General features: G+C 38.9%; 1 protein-coding gene across 1 annotated transcript in view; it reads left to right on the forward strand.

Annotated features, from left to right (window-relative positions):
- The window catches only part of IGSF10 (immunoglobulin superfamily member 10), a 119,028-nt gene that overhangs the window by 83,777 nt on the left and 17,727 nt on the right, over positions 1 to 17,524 (forward strand). Inside the window, exon 5 of the mRNA XM_032408431.1 lies at positions 12,258 to 12,648. Within this exon, the coding sequence (XP_032264322.1) occupies positions 12,258 to 12,648 (391 nt within the window). The remainder of the gene's footprint in view (positions 1 to 12,257; positions 12,649 to 17,524) is intronic.

Here is a 17,524-nt window from a genome sequence, read left to right on the forward strand (position 1 = left end):
TTTCTCCTTTTATAGAACCCCCCCCCCCTTAATATTTCTTGCAGGGCCGGCTTAGTGGTCACATATTCTTTCAGTTTCTGCCAGTCTTGGAAGCTCTGCATCTCTCCATCCATTCTAAATGATAGTCTTGCCGGATAAAGTATTCTTGGCTGCATGTTCTTCTCATTTAGTACCTGAATATGTCCTGCCAGCCCTTTCTGGCTTGCCAGGTCTCTGTGGATAGGTCTGATGTTATTCTGATGTTCCCCCTCTGTACATAAGGAATCTCTTCCCCCTAACTGCCCTTAAGATGGTTTCCTTGGTTCTAAGATTTGCGGGTTTTACTATTACATGCTGGTCGTTGGTCTGTTTTCCTTGATATTGGGAGGGGTCCTCTCTGCCTCTAGGACATGAATGTTTGTTTCATTCCCCAGATTAGGGAGGTTCTCAGCTATAGTTTGCTCAAATATATCTTCTAGTCCTCTCTCTCCCCACCCCCTTAGGGATCCCAATAATTCTGACATTGGAACGTTTCATGGAGTCACTTATTTCTCTGATTCTGTTTTCATGGATTTTGAGTTGTGTCTCCCTGGCCTCCTCTTTTTCTTTTCTATCAATTGGTCTTCTAGATCACTAATTCGTTCTTCTGCCCCACTTACTCTAGCTGTTAGAATATCTAGATTAGATTGGATCTCACTGATAGCATTTTTAAGATCTGCCAGTTCAGCTTTCATTTCTGCCCTTAGAGACTCTATGTTGCCATTAATCGATTTCTCCATTCTAGCTACTGTCTTCATAACTTTTACCCTGAAGTCCATTTCCGAAATCTTGGTTATATCTGTATCCATTTGTAAATCTGTGGCAGAAGTCACAGTCTCTGAGTCTTTCCTATTTTGGGGGTTCCTCCTCCTAGTCATTCTGTTGAGGGGTGGTTGAGGGAATGTACAGAGTCCAAATTATTGACCACAACCCAAGCAAGATGCACCTGTTTAGTAGGGACCTTAGGGTTGTGGGTCTCTTGTTCTCCCAGCCTGTCTTCTGGGGGAGGGGCCTGCCACACTGTTACTCAGGCAACCCTGTTTGGGCAGAATTGCCCTCCCCCCTGTGGGGGGGGATGGGCTCAGTGAAAACCAGTTTCAGGGTGCTTTTGTTTTCTGGCTGCTTTCCCTGGCGGCTTTCCATGTCTCTTCCAAGAGTCAGAGCAGAAGAGACCGTTTCCAACCCTCTGCCACAGAACAGAGAGGGCACAATCTGTTCTTCAGTGAGCTCTCCAGGCCACACTATCTCCGTTTCTGTCTATGCTACCAAAAACTGCAGCATCCTGGGTTGTGCGCCCCTCATTCCCTGTCCTCGCCTCCAGGTCGGGGCACATCTCGGCCCTTTGTGCTTCTAAAACCACCAGCCACCTACAGTTCTCAAGCGTGACCCTGCTGCTCCAGGTTTCAGTCTGGGGGGGGGTGCCCTAAAGTCCTTTCCCCACCACTACCAGTCTGCAAGTCTGTGCCCCGTCCCCAGCGTGGGAGGCTTTCGGGAACCCACAGTGCAGGATCCCAAAAACTCCCTCCCCCTTTTGTTTATCTTCTGCTATCTGCCTGCGGAATCACAGCTCCCCACTTCATACCTCGAAACCAGCTGCCTGCAATATTCTGTTTGTAGAGATCCAGATATATCTTCTGAGATACATCTCAGGTTGATTTTGTGGGTGTTCAGAGTGGTCTGGTGGATATCCACCTCAATTCAGGGGACCAGTTGGAATAGGGTCCTCTACTCCTCCACCATCTTTTCCCAAGTCCCCCATTTTCATTTTTTTAATAATTCTTTCTTCATTCTTCTTTTTCAACTTGATTGTTTTCCATTACTTTGTCTTCCAGCTCTCTGACCCATTCTTCTGCTTCCTCTAGTCTACTACTTATTCCCTCTAGTATATTTTTAATTTCAGTTAATGAGTTGTTCATCTCTGATTGGTTATTTTTTATGTTTTCTATCTCTTTGTTAAGGGCTCACTGAGGTCCTCCACTCTTGGCTCAAGTCTAGTGAGTATCTTTATGACCATTACTTGAAATTCTCTATCAGGCATATTAGACATCTTTGTTTTGTTTAGCTTTCTTGATATAATTTTGTCCTGTTCTTTCATTTGACACATATTACTTTGTCTCCTCATTGTTATCTAATTCTCTGTCTGTTTCTGTGTGTTAAAGTCAGCTATGTCTCCTGCTCTTGAAAGTAGTGGCCTTATAAAGAAGAGGTTGTATAGTACCCTGTAGTACAATGTCCTCTCTTCACCAGAACCTGGCACTTCAGGCATATCTTCTATATGTGTTGTGTGCGCCCTACCGTTGTGTCTGAGTTGCATTTGTCTTCAGTCCAGTCATCTGCAATGGCTTTCTGTGTTACTAAGGGGCCAGTCTGGGGCTACCTTGGGCTTGAGTTGGATCAGACCGGATGTTTACAGACCTACAGTCACACCTATCTGCAGTTGCTTTCTATGTGTTGTCCCTGGGAAGCTTTCATTGGTGGATTGGGGCTGCAGTCCACCTAGTATGTTTATCTTCCCCTCTCCCCAGTTCAAGAGACATTTTGGAGTAGAGCTGGCTACTCTCAGGGCTGCTTACACAATGCCACACTTGTGGCACAGCTTTGGATAGACTCCTGCCGAGGGCAGGTTAGATGGATCAGCATGAGAATGCTGAAGGGGTGGAGCACACAGTGTTAGCAAGATTTGCACATGTCTGCTTGCAGGAGATCTGAGCTGCTTTAGAAAATTCCTGCCAAGGGCTGGTTGGGTGTCATGGGTCCACAGGAGAATTGGGGGAGGTGGGGTGTGCTGTTAGCAAAGCTAGGTGGAGAGTATTTGTTCTGGTTCCTACAGGTGTCTGTGTATGCAGACTTGGGTAGAGAAATGGTGCCCACCAGTTCTTTTGTTCTTGAAGAAATCTCCTAAAGATCCCTGTCCCTCCTGCACGGGTTCTGAGATTAGTAAGTAAATCTCCTTTTCATATACCCCAGGAGTTTTTTCAAACTGCTGCTACTATGCTATAGTCAGCAGGGTTATTATGATGTCTCTTTAAGGTGGGGACTCAGTTTCTTATCACCTTCTTGTTCTCCCAGAGCTGAGCTGAGCCCACTGATTTTTTAGAGTGCCTGGTGTTAAGCCCCTCTGGTTTTCAAGTCAGATGTTATGGGGATTTGTCTTCCTAGTAAGGGTTCTCGGTGCCTGCTCTGGGGTCTGTGCCTCTCCCTTCTGTGTGCTTGCAATGTGTCTCCTCCTGTGGTCAGTCTTGCAGGTCAGTTTGGTTCCCGACCACATCTCCATCCTTCCTACCATTTTCAGCGTGGCTTTTTCTCCATGATCAGCTGTGGAGAGTCTGTTCTACTAGTCTTTGAGTTTTTTCCTGGGTTATTTACTCTAATGTGTGTGTTATTTAGGTGTATCCATGGGATGAGATAAGCTTAGGATTCTCCTACTGTGCCAACTTCCTGGAAGCCTAGTGTTTTAAAGTCTGTCTGTGTGATACAAGTATAGCTGCCTCAGCTTTCTTTTCATTTCCATTTGCAGCAAAAAAAAGAAAAAAAACAACTTTCTATTCCTTCATTTTTGGTCTGTGTGTACCTTTAGATTTGTATTTAGATCTGAAGTGAGTCTTTTGTAGGCTCATTTGGATCTTTTTTCTATCCCTTCAGTAACACTACATCTTTTGACTGGATCATTTGGTCCATTTACATTTTAAGTAATTATTGACAGTTTTATTCAAGGGAAGATGCGGAGTAGAATCTTGAGCTGGCCCAATCACTTGGACACACCGAGATAACAGCTACATCTGTGTAACTAAACTGAAAACAACCTGAAGATTAGCAAAACAGACCTTCCACAGTTAATTATAGAGAGGAGGCCATATCAGAAAAGGTGGGATGGGTAGGGATTGTGTTTGGGAACCAAACCCCTGGCAAGACTTACCACAAATGGGAGGGATACCACAAGCACAGAGAAGTGAGGATCAAACCCCATACCATGTACCACAGGCACTGAGGATGTAAAGATGAGTCCCTGTAACATCTAGCTTTGAAAATGAGTAGGGCTTCAGGAGCTTTTAAAATCAGTAGGACTTAAGTCTGGGAAAGCTGGAGGGTGATAGGAATTTGAATCCTTGCCCTTAAAGAACCAGCATAATAAATAACCTGGCCCAAGAATCCAGCACAGAAGCAACAGTTAGAAAAGCACTTGAGGTATGCATGAAGGAGACTGATGAATTCATCTAGGAATGTGCCTTAGAGGGGCAGCGTTCCCTCAGGAGACTTCTAAGAACAAAAAAATAAAGAGAAAGGAATCCAAGCATATCATTAAAACCATCAAACCACATGGGAAGAGAACAAGGGAAAAAGAAAGGAACAGAAAGCAACTACAAAAACAACCAGAAAACAATTAACAAAATGGTAATAAGTACAAATCTATCAGTAATTACCTTAAATATAAATGGACTAAATGTTCAATCAAAGAACAGGGTGACTGAAGGGGGGGGGGAGACCCATTTCTATGTTGCCTATAAGAGATTCACTTCAGAGCTAAAGACATATACAGACTAAAAGTGAAGGGCTGGAAAAACATAAACCATGCAAACGAAAGTTAAAAAAAAAAAAAAGCTGAGGTAATATTTATTTCAGACAAAATAGACCTTAAAACAATGTAGCAAAAGACAAGGACACTACATATATCTACTTGTTGGATTGTTCCCTTTATCATTATAACAATTATAATATCTATGTACTCAACATAGGAGCACCCAAACACAAAAAAAATATTAACAGGGAGAAATTGACAGTAATACAATAATAGTGGGGGACTTTAACATCCCACTTATATCAATGGATAGATCATCCAGACAAAAAATTAACAAGGATATTGTGGCTTTGAATTACACATTAAACCAGCTGGATCTAAAATATGTACAGAACATTCTATTCAAAAAATGTAGACTACACGTTCTTTTCAAGTGCATATGGAACATTCTCCAGAATAGATCACATTAGACCACAAAAGAAGTCTTAAGAGTGAAATCAGGGGTTCTTGGGTGGCTCAGTTGGTTAAGCAATCTGACTTGATTTCAGCTCAGGTTGTGATCTCAGGGTCCTGGGACTGAGCCCTGCACTGGGCTCTATGCTCAGTGAGGAATCTATTTGAGGATTCTCTCTTCCTCGCCCTCTGCCCCTCGCTCTGCTCATGTTCTCTCCGTCTCTCTCTCTCTCTCAATAAAATAAACCTTTAAAAAAAAAAAGTGAAATCATACAAGCATCTTTCCCGGCCACACTGGTATGAAACTAGAAATCAGTTTTTTTATATATATAGCAGGAGAAAGGAACTGCTCAAGATTAGAGCAGAAATAATATAATAGAGGTTAAAAAAAAATAGAAAAGATCAATGAAACCAGGAGCTGGTTCTGTAAAAAGATGGGCCAAAGGTTTATCAATCTTGTTTGACTCATCAGAAAAGAGGATTCAATCAAATGGAGAAGAAATAGCCAACACTAGAGAAATACAAAGGATTTTAAGAGAATATTATGAAAAATTATATGCCAACAAATCGGATAAATTCTTAGAAGATCTTTCAAAGCAATCAGTAAGAAGTAGATTAATTACTGGTAATTAAATTGAATCAGTAATAAAAATATTCCCAGCAAACAGAAGTGTAGGACAAGATGGCATCATAGGTGCGTTCTCCGCCAAACATTTAAAGAGTTAATACCTATTCTTCCCAAATTCTTCCAAATACATTCTACAAGGTGAGCATTAATAGCCCTGATACCAAAACCAAAAACACTGCAAAAATTCTTAAAATATTAGCAAACTTACTTTAATACATTTAAAAAATCATTCACTGTGATCAACTGGGATTTATTCCAGGGACAAAAATGTAGTACAATATTCAGAAATCAATCAGTGTGATACATCACATTAGCAAGAGAAAGAATAGAAACCATGTGGTGATCTCAATAGATGCAAAAAGAGCATTTGAGACAATACAATATCCATTAATAACTTCTCAACAAATTGAGTTTAGAGAGAATGTACATCAACAGAGCAAAGACAATGTATGAAAAACCCACAGCTAACCTCATACCCACTGGTAAAAACTGAAAGTTTTTTCTCTAAGATCAGGACTAAGACAAGGATGTCTACTCTTACCACTTTTATTCAACATAGCACTCTTTGGAAGTCCTAGCTGCATAGCCAGACAAAGAAAAGGCATCCAGATTGATAAGAAAGAGGGATGGCTGGGTGGCTCAGTTGGTTAAGTGTCTGCCTTTGGCTCGGGTCGTGATCCTGGGAACTGATGGATGAATTCAGTAAAGTTGCAGGATACAAAATTAATGTACAGAAATCTGTTGCATTTCTATACTCTAGTAACAAAGTAGCAAAAAGAGAAATTTTAAAAATCCCATTTAGGGTGGCACTAGAAAGAATAAAATACCTAGGAATAAACTTAACCAAGGAAGTAAGAGATCTGTACTCTGAAAACTAAAACACTGATGAAAGAAATTAAAGGCGACTTAAACAAATGGAAGGCTACTCCATGCTTATGGATTAGAAGATATCATTAAAATGTCCATAATACCCAAAGCAATCTACAGATTCAATATAATCCCAGATTCAGTATAATCCCTATCAAAATAGCATTTTTCACAGAACTAGGACAGATAATCTTAAAATTTGTATGGAACCACAAAAGACCTCAAATAGTAAAAGAAGCAATCCTGAAAAAGAACAGAACTGGACACAATTCCCAGTTTTAAACTATGCTACAAAGCTGTAATAATCAAAACAGGATGGTACTGGCAAAAAAACAGACACATAGATCCATAGAACAGAACAGAGAGCCCAGAAATAAACCCTTAATTATATGGTCAATTAATCTATGACAAAGGAGACAAGAATATATAATGGAGAAAAGACAGTCCCTTTAATAAATGGTGCTGGCAAAATGGGACAGCTACATGCAAAAGAATAAAACAATCATTTTCTCACACCTCACACAAAATAAACTCAAAACGGATTAAAGACCTAAGTGTGAGAAAGGAAACCATAAGCTCCAGAAACAAACATAGGCAGTAATCTCTTTGACATTAGCCATAGCAACATTTTTCTAGATATATCTCCTTTGGGCAAGGAAAACAAAAGCAAAAATAAGCTATTGGAACTACACCAAAATAAAAAGCTTTTGCTCAGTGAAGGAAGTCATCAACAAAACAAAAGGCAGTCTACCTACTGCGAGAAGATATTTGCAAATGATATATCTGATCAGTGGTTAATATTCCAATTATACAGAGAACTTATACAACTCAACACCAAAAAAAATATGATCCAATTAAAAAAAGAGCAGAGGACTTGAATAGACATTTTTTCTAAAAAAAAGACATACAAATGGCCAGCAAATACATACAACATGCTCAATATCACTAATCATCAGGAAAATACAAATTAAAACCACAATGAGTTATCACCTCACACCTGTTAGAATGGCTAGAATTAAAAAGACAATAAAAATTGTTGGCAAGGATGTGCAGAAAAGGGAATCCTTGTGCACTGCTGGTGAGAATATAAATTGGTGCAGGCATTGTGGAAAACAATATGGAGTTTCCTCAAAAAATTAAAAAATAGAAATGTAATCCAGTAATCCCACTACTGGGTATTTACCCAAAGAAAATGAAAACACTAATTCAAAAAGATACACATACCCTTATGTTTACTGCAGCATTATTTAAAATAGCCAAGATATGGAAGCAACTCAGGTGTCTGTTGACAAATGAATGAAGATGTGGTATATATAAATACAATGGAGTATTGTTCAGCCATAAAAAGGAAAGACATCTTGCCATTTGCAACAACACAGATGGACTTAGAGGGCATTGTACTAAACGAAATAAATCAGAAAAAGACGAATACTGTATGATTTCACTTATATGTAAAATCTAAAAAACAGAATTAAGAAAAAAAACAAAAACAGACTCTTAAATACAGAGAACTGGTAGTTGCCAGAGGGAATGTGTATAGGGAGATGGGGAAATAGATAAAAAAGGATTAAGGGGTACAAACTTTCATTTATAAAATAAATAAGCCCTGGAGATTAAATTACAGCATAGCAAATTATGGTACATAATATAATAACACTGGTTAACTACACATCATGGTCAGCATTGAGTAATGTATGAAATTGTTGAATCAATGTTACACACCTGAAACTAATATAACATTCTATATTAGACTTTAATAAAAAATTATTCATAGACATGTACTTATTATCATTTTGTTGTTTTATAGTTCTGTTTTCTTAATCTCTTCCATTGTAATTTGGTGACTTTCCTTAGTGTTATGTTTGTGTCCTTTTTATTTTTTTGTGAAACTGTTATAGGTATTTGATTTATGGTTACCATGAGGTTCATATATAACATAATATTCTATGTCTGTAGCAGTCTATTTTAAGTTGAAGATCACTTAAGTTCAGGGGTGTTCTAAAAGCACTCTATTTTTACCACCCTAATGTTTCATGTTTTGAGGTCCTATTTTGTATCTTATTATTTTGTGAATCCATTGACTAATTATAAGTCTAGATGATTTTACCACTTTTGTATTTTAAACTTCATACTAGATATGTAGGGGGTCAATCCACTACCTTTATTGTATGTTTACTCTTATTAGTGACATCATTTATTTTATAGTTTTATTTTTTCTAGTTATGGCCTTTTCTTTCCCACTTAAATTAGGTCCTTTAACATTTCTTGTAAGACTGGTTTGTTGTTGATTAATTCCTTAAGCTTTTACTTGTCTGGGAAACTCCTTCTCTCCAATTCTGAGTGATAATCTTGTAGAGAATTCTTGCTTGTGATTTTTTTTTTTTTTTTCCTTTCAGCACTTTGAATATATCCTGTCATTCTCTTTTCACCTGTAAAGTTTGAGCTGAAAACCAGTTGTGATAGTAATATGGGGGTTTCCTTAGATCTAGTTGTTTTTCTTTTGGTGCTTTTAAGATTCTCTCTTTAACTGTTGATACTTTGATTATAATATGTCTTGGTTTGGGTCTCTTTGGGTTCATCTTCTTTATGACTCTGTGCTTCCTGGGCATGTATGTCTGTTTCATTCAACAGGCTAGGGAGTTTTTAGCCATTATTACTTGAAATGGGTTTTCTGTGCCTTTTTCTGTCTCTCTCCTTCTGGGACTCCTATAATGGAAATGTTAGTATGCCTGATGTTGCCCCAGAGATCCCTTAAACTATATTTAGTCTTTAATTCTTTTTTTCTTTTTGCTGTTCTGATAGAGTGATTTCCACTACTGTCCTCCACATCATTGATTCATTCCTCTATATCTAATCTCTCAATTACCTCTAGTATATTTTTTACTTCAGTTATTCTTCAGCCCTGATTGGTTCCTTTTTATATTTTCTATTTCATGGTTGAGGTTCTCATTGTGTTGATTTGGTCTTCTGAGTTTGGTGAGCATCTTTATGGTCATTATTCTGAATTATATTTCAGGTAGATTATTTCACTTGGAACATATTCCTCTGTAGCTTCATTTTGTCTTTGTTTCTATGTGTTAGGTAGATCAGTTATATTACCCAGTCTTGGAGGAGTAGCTTTATGTAGGTGTCCTGTGGGGCCTAGTAGCACAAACCCCTGTGATGCATCCAACTGAGGTGCCCCAGGGGTATCCCCTGGGTGGACTGTGCGTACCCTCCTGTTGTGGCTTGTATGCACTGGTGGGTGGGGCAGGCTTCCAATGTGGCTAGCAGTGAGGTCGGGTTGTGACTATTGCAGGCACTCTAGTGTATGGGGCTCACTATGGGGGGTTAGTTGGGGAGAAATTGCTCCCACCAGAACTGGGCCAGTGAGATATGAGGGGAGTAAGAAGAAATGGTGCCTACCATCACTTCTGTTCCCAAAGAATGTTACAGCAAGTCCCTGCTCATCTGGCACATGCTGTAAAATAATCTCCTTTATGTGTAACCCAGGCATTTGTCAAAACGCTGCCTCTGCCCTGGGACTTGGAACAAAGGAGATTACATGCACACTTTTTAAGAGCAGAGTCTCAGTTTCTTATTGCCTTTCCGGACATAAGCCCCACTGGTTTTCAAAGTCAGACATTATGTCTTCCCAATGCAGGACCCCTGGGCTTGGGAGTCCAATCTAACGTGGGGCTTGAGCCCCTGGTTCCTCGAGGAGGGCCTCTATGGTTGTGATACGACCCCATACCCCTTATGGGTCATCACACTGGGATTGTGGATCCCAACTAAACCACATTTTCGCCCCTCTTACCCATTGTGATATGGCTTTTCCTTTATATCCTTAATTGTGTAAAATCATTTCTGCAAGTCTTCAATTTGTTCTCAGATATAGTTGTTCTATAAATAGTTGTAGTTCTGGTTTGTCCATGGAAGGAGGTAAGCTCAGAACCTTCCTATTCTACCATCTTGATCCCCAAGACACCTCTGATTTCTATTCCAAAGCTCCTCATAAAATAAATACAGCATAATAAGTCAGCAATATCTTTATAAAAGATAAAATGCCAGTGTTCATACAGCATTTTGACATCATACCAGGTTTGTATAATGCAAAGGATTCAGTCTGGGCATGTGATTCTGTTAGTCTGGCTTAATCAGGGATTGTTTGGAATATATGTCTTCAGAGAATTAGATGAAATACAACCCCTTCATTAAATCCCCACACATATTTATTCTCTTCACCGCATTTTCAACAAATATTGAGAACACTGAGTTTGAGATTGTACTCCCAGGTAATATTTAGGTCAAAGCTTTTCTATGTTGTCAGTTTTTCTTTGCTTATTAGGGAACTTGGCATTCCAGAAAAGCATTCTTGAACAAAAGTTATATCTTAGGCCAAATCAGGAAAAAAAAAATGAAAAGAAATCATTGTGGGGTGCTTGGGTGGCTCAGTCAGTTAAGCGTCTGCCTTCGGCTCAGGTCATGATCCCAGGGTCCTGGGATGGAGCCCCACGTCGGGCTCCCTGCTCAGTGGGGAGCCTGCTTCTCCCTCTCCCTCTCCCTGTGCTCTCTCTCTCCCAAATAAATAAATCTTAAAAAAAAAAAAAAAAAGAAATCATTGTTTTTACTAGCATTTCTTTCTCTCTTCTTTTTGGGAGAAGGTGTATGTTCAACTAATAAGTGGAGACGAAACTGAAGAATACCCACATGCTATTGAAATATTCAAAAGTTATTTTGATTTTAATGCGAAATCAATCAAAATCATATTCCTCATAAGAACGAAAAAGTGGCAAACACCCCAAATGTCCACCACTGATAAGTGGATAAGCAAAATGTTATATGTACACATGGAATATTGTTCTGCAATAAAAAGGAATGAAGGGCTAATAATTCTACAACAGGGATGGGTATTGAAAAGATTAGGCAAATTTAAAAAAGCAAGACACAGAAGGCTACATACTGTATGACTCCATTTACATTAAATGTCCAGAATATGCAAATCCACAGAAACAAAATAAATTAGTGGTTTTCTAGGGCTAGGCAGAAGGTGGGGAATGACTGCCAATGGCAGCAGTTTTGATTTTGGGGTGATGGCAGTTTTGATTTTGGGGCGATGAAAACTTTCTAAATTTAGTGGAGATGGTTGCACCACGATTAATGTACTAAAAACCACTTAATTTATACTTTAGAGAGGTGAATTTTATGGCCTGTGAATTATATCTCAATAACACTGTTACAAATGTGACAGATGAATTCAATATATTTCTTTCTTATGAAAAATTCAGGTTTAAGAAATCTTAAATTTCCTTGAAATATCAAGACAATTTTTAAAAACTTAGGGAAAGTAAAAAGAATAGTATAATAAATCCCAAAATGTCATCATCCAGTTTCAATAGTTACCAAGACATAACAGATCTTGTTTCACCTGTATTTTTACCCAGTACTTTTTTTTACTTCATTGCATTGTTTTCAAAGAAATAAGATATCTTAATGTTTTATCTGCAGGTACTTCATATATGTCTCAGAGTTAAGGAATCTTTTAAAAAAAAACAAAAAATTAATATATAAATTTTAGCAATAATTCCTTAATATTATCATGAGTATTCTAATTTCCCTGATATTCTCATATTTAATTTGCAACTAATTTGTTTGAATTAGGATTCAAGCAAGATACACATGCTGCACTGGATTAATTCCAACATGTTTTATTATTGATACACTTTTCCCTCTTGTGAAAATTTCTTTGACAAACTAAATGGGGTTTTTTTGTGTTTTTTTATTTTTTATTCTTAGGTCTTAAAAATGAGCTATAACAAAATCCGAAAACTTCAGAAAGATACTTTTTATGGCCTCAGGAGCTTGACACGGTTACATATGGACCACAACAATATTGAGTTTATAAACCCAGAGGTTTTTTATGGACTCACCTTTCTCCGACTGGTGCACCTGGAAGGAAATCAGCTCACTAAGCTTCATCCAGATACATTTGTCTCTTTGAAATACCTCCAGATATTTAAAACATCTTTCATTAAGTACCTATACTTGTCTGATAACTTCCTGAGCTCCCTGCCTCAAGAGATGATTTCCAATATGCCTGATTTGGAAAGCCTTTATCTTCATGGGAACCCATGGACCTGTGATTGCCATTTAAAATGGTTGTCTGACTGGATACAGGAAAAACCAGGTATATATGCTATTTATTTCTTTGTCCTAATTAGAGGAAACCTGCCTGGAGGTTTTTACCAGTAAGTGGGGAGGCCAAGGTAATTTAGCTGGAGAGAAAATGGACACTAAATAATAACTTAGTGGTAATGAATTCTCTTTAATGAATTATTTGTGTATTGTTTCAGGTCAACTATCCATATGTTCTGGCAAAATTAGGAAATAAGGAATGTCTGTGTGTGTTACTCTTCTTTACTTACCACACCATAAAAACCCTTCCCTTTTCTTATCTTCCTTTCAGTCATTCAGTCAATACACATTTTTTTGGAGTTCTAGTCAAGATCCTGTGCTTGGTGATAAAACTATCAAGAGCACTGTCTCTGCTCTAACCATCCTCTGGTGGGTTACAGATAAGCAAACAGATAATCAGTGTGTGAAATGTGCTTTGATGGGCAAAGTAAAATTTGCCATGAAGAGGGCAAGATCTATTCAGTCAACAAGTACTTATTATAAACCTACTATGAACAAGAGATCACAACACAGGGATCTAAAAATGAACAAGACAGCTCCATAACGGAGCTTACATTCTTGCAGGGGAGGGGAGACAGAACTGGACAACCAAATGCACTAATAACTGTTGAAATCTGATTAAATAATTAAGTCTTTAAGATAATGACTGAAAGGAACCTACTGATTTTGGCATCAAAGGGGTGGGTGGTTACTTTGGAGAGAGTGACGGGGGGGATAGATTGCTGTGTGGGGAGAGATAGGTGGAAGGCAGGGAGCAGTCTACTTTTTTGGAGAGGTTTGGCTTGAGGTGAGGGAATGAGGGAGGATGCAGCCAGATGGAAATGTGTAATCACACAGGATTCTTCAAGCATGAGAGAGACTTGAGCATGTTCAAGGTGAGAAGAGATTAAGAGGGAGAAGGTGACAACACTTCAGAAGGGGCAGGTCATCCATTGAACAAGTCCCCTGAGAAGACTGGAGGGCAAGAGATCCAGACTAGGTGGAAGGATTTTCCTTAGGAGAAGGAGAAAAGAGAACTCCTGGGTCTGGTAGAAAAGACAAAGGAAGCTATTATCTGATGGCTTTTCCTCCCCTGTGAAGGTGCAAGAGAGGTGACTGAGGAGGATCCTAGGATGGGGTCAAGGCCAGAAGCTTGGGAAAAGTGGAAAAGGTTTGAAGTTGCTGCCATCATATTTATATATATATATATATATATATATACATATACATATATATCTTATATATGTGTGTGTGTGTGTATGTGCGTGTGTATATGTGTTGTCAGTTATTTAGGTAAAAAGCAAATCAGAAAACATTAATGAACATTGAGAATTACTTTAGGGCAATAGATACCACCTTAGCTCTCAAAGAGCAAATATTTTAGGCAAATATGCTAAACACATAAAAAGACAATAAGGCTTAAAATGAACAACATCAAAATACTTATATTGAAGATTTAGTTCCATAAAAGCTCAGAGTCAGTAAAAATTTACTTCTGCCTTGATTAAAAAGGAGGAAAATTGGACTGGGCCATAAAAGATACATCAAAGGGAAAAGAAGGAATACAAGAGCTAGCAGGGAGTTAACGTGTACTGAGTTTGTGGTTGACATTGTTCTAGATGCTTTCTATTTAATCCTCACAATAATCCTCCATTTACAAATGAAGAAACTGAGGCTTAGGAAATTTGGGTGTCTTGGGCTAGTCATTTAGAATATAGTTGATGATAATTGGAAAGAATAATTAATACATACAAAGTACTTAGCACAATGTATGGCACAAAGCAAGCACTCAATAAATGTGAAGCATTATTATTTTCATGGCCACCCACCCAGGTCACACAGCTAGAAAGTAGAAAAGCAGAAATTCAAAAGTCGAATCCTCTCTAAAATGTATTTGGGGTGGAGAAACTGCTTTGTACATGAAGACAGAACAAGCTACATGAAGAGGGTAATGAGTAGCCCAATTTGCTGGCATAGGCTCAATATAGACTGGCAGGGTGTTTTGAAATCCACCATAGGGAGCACTGAATGCCAGGCTACCATGATTGTACTTTATCCTACAGACAAAAGAGATTTTACAGTGAAAGCTTTGAACACAGAGATGTTTTGGGAGGCTGGTCAATTTATGAGCAGTGGACAGGAGGGACTGGAGTGGGGAGAAACAAGAGCTCAAGGATGAAGTGTTCAAGAAGGTTTGTGTCTGAGGAATGACAGACTGAACTACGAGGTGACCACACCTGAATGTAGCTTCACAGATGCCAAAAGAATTGGCAAATTATAGCCCACAGGCCAATTACAGCCCTCTACAAGGCTTTTGAAAATAGAGTTTTATTGGAATACGGTCATGCCTAGTTCTGTGGCTGCTTTGTTGTCCAATTGCTCTGTCAGAGACCCATAGTCCACAAACCTAAAATCTTTACTATCTGGCCCTTTACATAAAATAATTTGCTGATCTTGGCCTACTGAACAAAGCCTGAGCTCCTTAGCCTAGCAGCTCCTAGTCTAGCCTCAGCCTTGTTTCCTTCCTTTCCAATCCTCAGCACCCCCTGCCATCCCAGACCCACTCTTCACTGTTTTATTATCTCATCCCTGTGGCCCTCCTGCCTGGAGCATTTCCCTTCTGGGAAGCCTGGTGCTCTTCCACTCACCTTATCTGTATTTGAATCTAGTTGACCCCTGAACAATATGTTGACCCCCAACACAGTTGAAAATCTATGTATAACTTTTGAATCCCCCCAAACTTAACCACCAATAGCCTACTGTTGACTGAAAGCCTTACTGATAACAAAATGGCCAATTAACTCACATTTTATATTTTGTATGTATTTTATACTGTATTCTTATAATAAAGCTAGAGAAAAGCTTTCTGAGAAAATCATAAGAAAAATACATTTACAGCACTGTACTGTATTTATCAATACTGTAAATATACACCATCTGCTTACAAGATAAATTATGTCAGTACCTGTATCAGTAATGTCTTATATAAAACACTGTAGATATTATATGTATTACTAATGCTAGACATCAAAAATGAAAAGATAATGTCAAAAACAAATTCACCTTTTTTAAAGATTTTATTTATTTGACAGAGAGAGACCCAGCAAGAGAGGGAACACAAGCAGGGGGAGTGGGAGAGGGAGAAGCAGGCTTCCCGCTGAGCAGGGAGCCCACATGCGGGGCCGGATCGCAGGACCCTGGGATCATGACCCGAGCCGAAGGCAGACGCTTAACGACATGCATTTGATAATGAAGCAACAATATGATTGCTTTATGGTAGCCTAGCCTATACACTAAGGAATGAATCATTATAAAATTTTTAGTGTTAGTCTTATTCATAATACAATACTGGAAACTTTTCTTTTTTAAACCACTTACCTGTGCTGAGAGGCTGATAATGCTGTTTCTCTGATTACAAGAGAGAGGCATATTGTATGTTGTAATTCTTTGAAAGAAAAGTTATGAGACAGTAAGTAAACTAACACATTAATTTTATATTAAATATCACTCACTGCATGCCTATGTAAGGAAATGCTATCCACTTCCATACAAGTCTTGCACCTGATATACGACATAACGAAAACTGAAGCAATAACACCAAAGCATCTCACACAGTTCTTACTATACAGTTATTGGATTTTCACCAAACACATGCACCATAGGTAAGTTCATTGGCTCTACAGCATGAAAATTACTTACTGTTCATTATGAGGAAGTGGATCATCATTAGGTCTTCACCCTCATCATCTTCACATTGGATGGATGAGGGAGGAAGATGAGGCACTGGTCTTGGCATCAAAGAAGCGGAGGAGGCAGAAAGGGAGGCAGGAGAGGCATGTACACTTGCTGTAACTTTACAGTAATACCTTGTCATTTCTGTCGGACTTTTTGCTCTGTTATTTTTCTAAAAATGTTTCTATACAGCACCGGTCATTCTTCCACCATTTGCTTTAGTTTTGGTGCCCAAAGCACATAAGGGTCCATGTCCTAAAGCAAGTCAAAGGCAGTCTTTGAATAATAGGAACGCTTCTGCCAGACTGTCTAAGGTCAGTTTGTTTTCTGGCGCTGCTTTCTCTGTGTCTTCTTCATCATTAGGCACCGGTTTGGAAGCATTAATCTCTATCAAGTCATCTTCTGTTAATCTCTCTGGTGTGGTATCTATTAGCTCTTGAATTTCTCCAAGATCCATATCTTGAAGCCCTTCACCACCACTTCCCTGACCTGCTCCCCCATCCCTTTTTTTTTTTTTTTTTCCATATCCAGTCTTTCATGATTTCCTTGATTGGCTCTGGGGTAAATCTTTTGAAGTCCCACACACCATCTGGACTTGGTTTTCTCCAGCAGGAATTTACCGTTTCAGACTTGATGGCTTCCATGGCTTTTCCTACAACCGCAATGGCATTTTCAATGGTGTAATCCTTCTGGATATTCATGATGTTCTATCAGGGGTTCTCTTCCATAGAATATTGTGATTAGTGAGCCTAATGATCCCCTTAGGACCCCCTGAATTAGAAGATGAATTAGAAATGTGTTGTGGGGGCAAGTAAGCCACTTTGCTGCTTTTGGTGTTGAACTCACAGGGTTCTGGGTGGCTAGGGGCATTACCCTACATTAAAAGAACTTTACAAAGCAGTCCCTTGCTGGCAAGGTACTTCCTGACTTCAGGAACAAAGAATCGATGGAACCAGTTTGGAAAAAATATTCTCATCATCCAGGCCTTTTTGCTGTACAACCAAAAGACTGGCAACTGGTGTTTTATCATTTCCCTTCAAGGCTCTGGGGTTAGCAGCTTTATAAATAAGGGAAGTCCTAATCATGAACCCCAAATACATTTGCATACAACAGTGAAGTTAGCCTATCCCTTCCTGCCTTAAATCCAGGTGCCTCCT

This window comes from Phoca vitulina, unplaced genomic scaffold, assembly GCF_004348235.1.
Source record: "Phoca vitulina isolate PV1807 unplaced genomic scaffold, GSC_HSeal_1.0 scaffold10, whole genome shotgun sequence".
NCBI classification, from domain to species: Eukaryota; Metazoa; Chordata; class Mammalia; order Carnivora; family Phocidae; genus Phoca; species Phoca vitulina.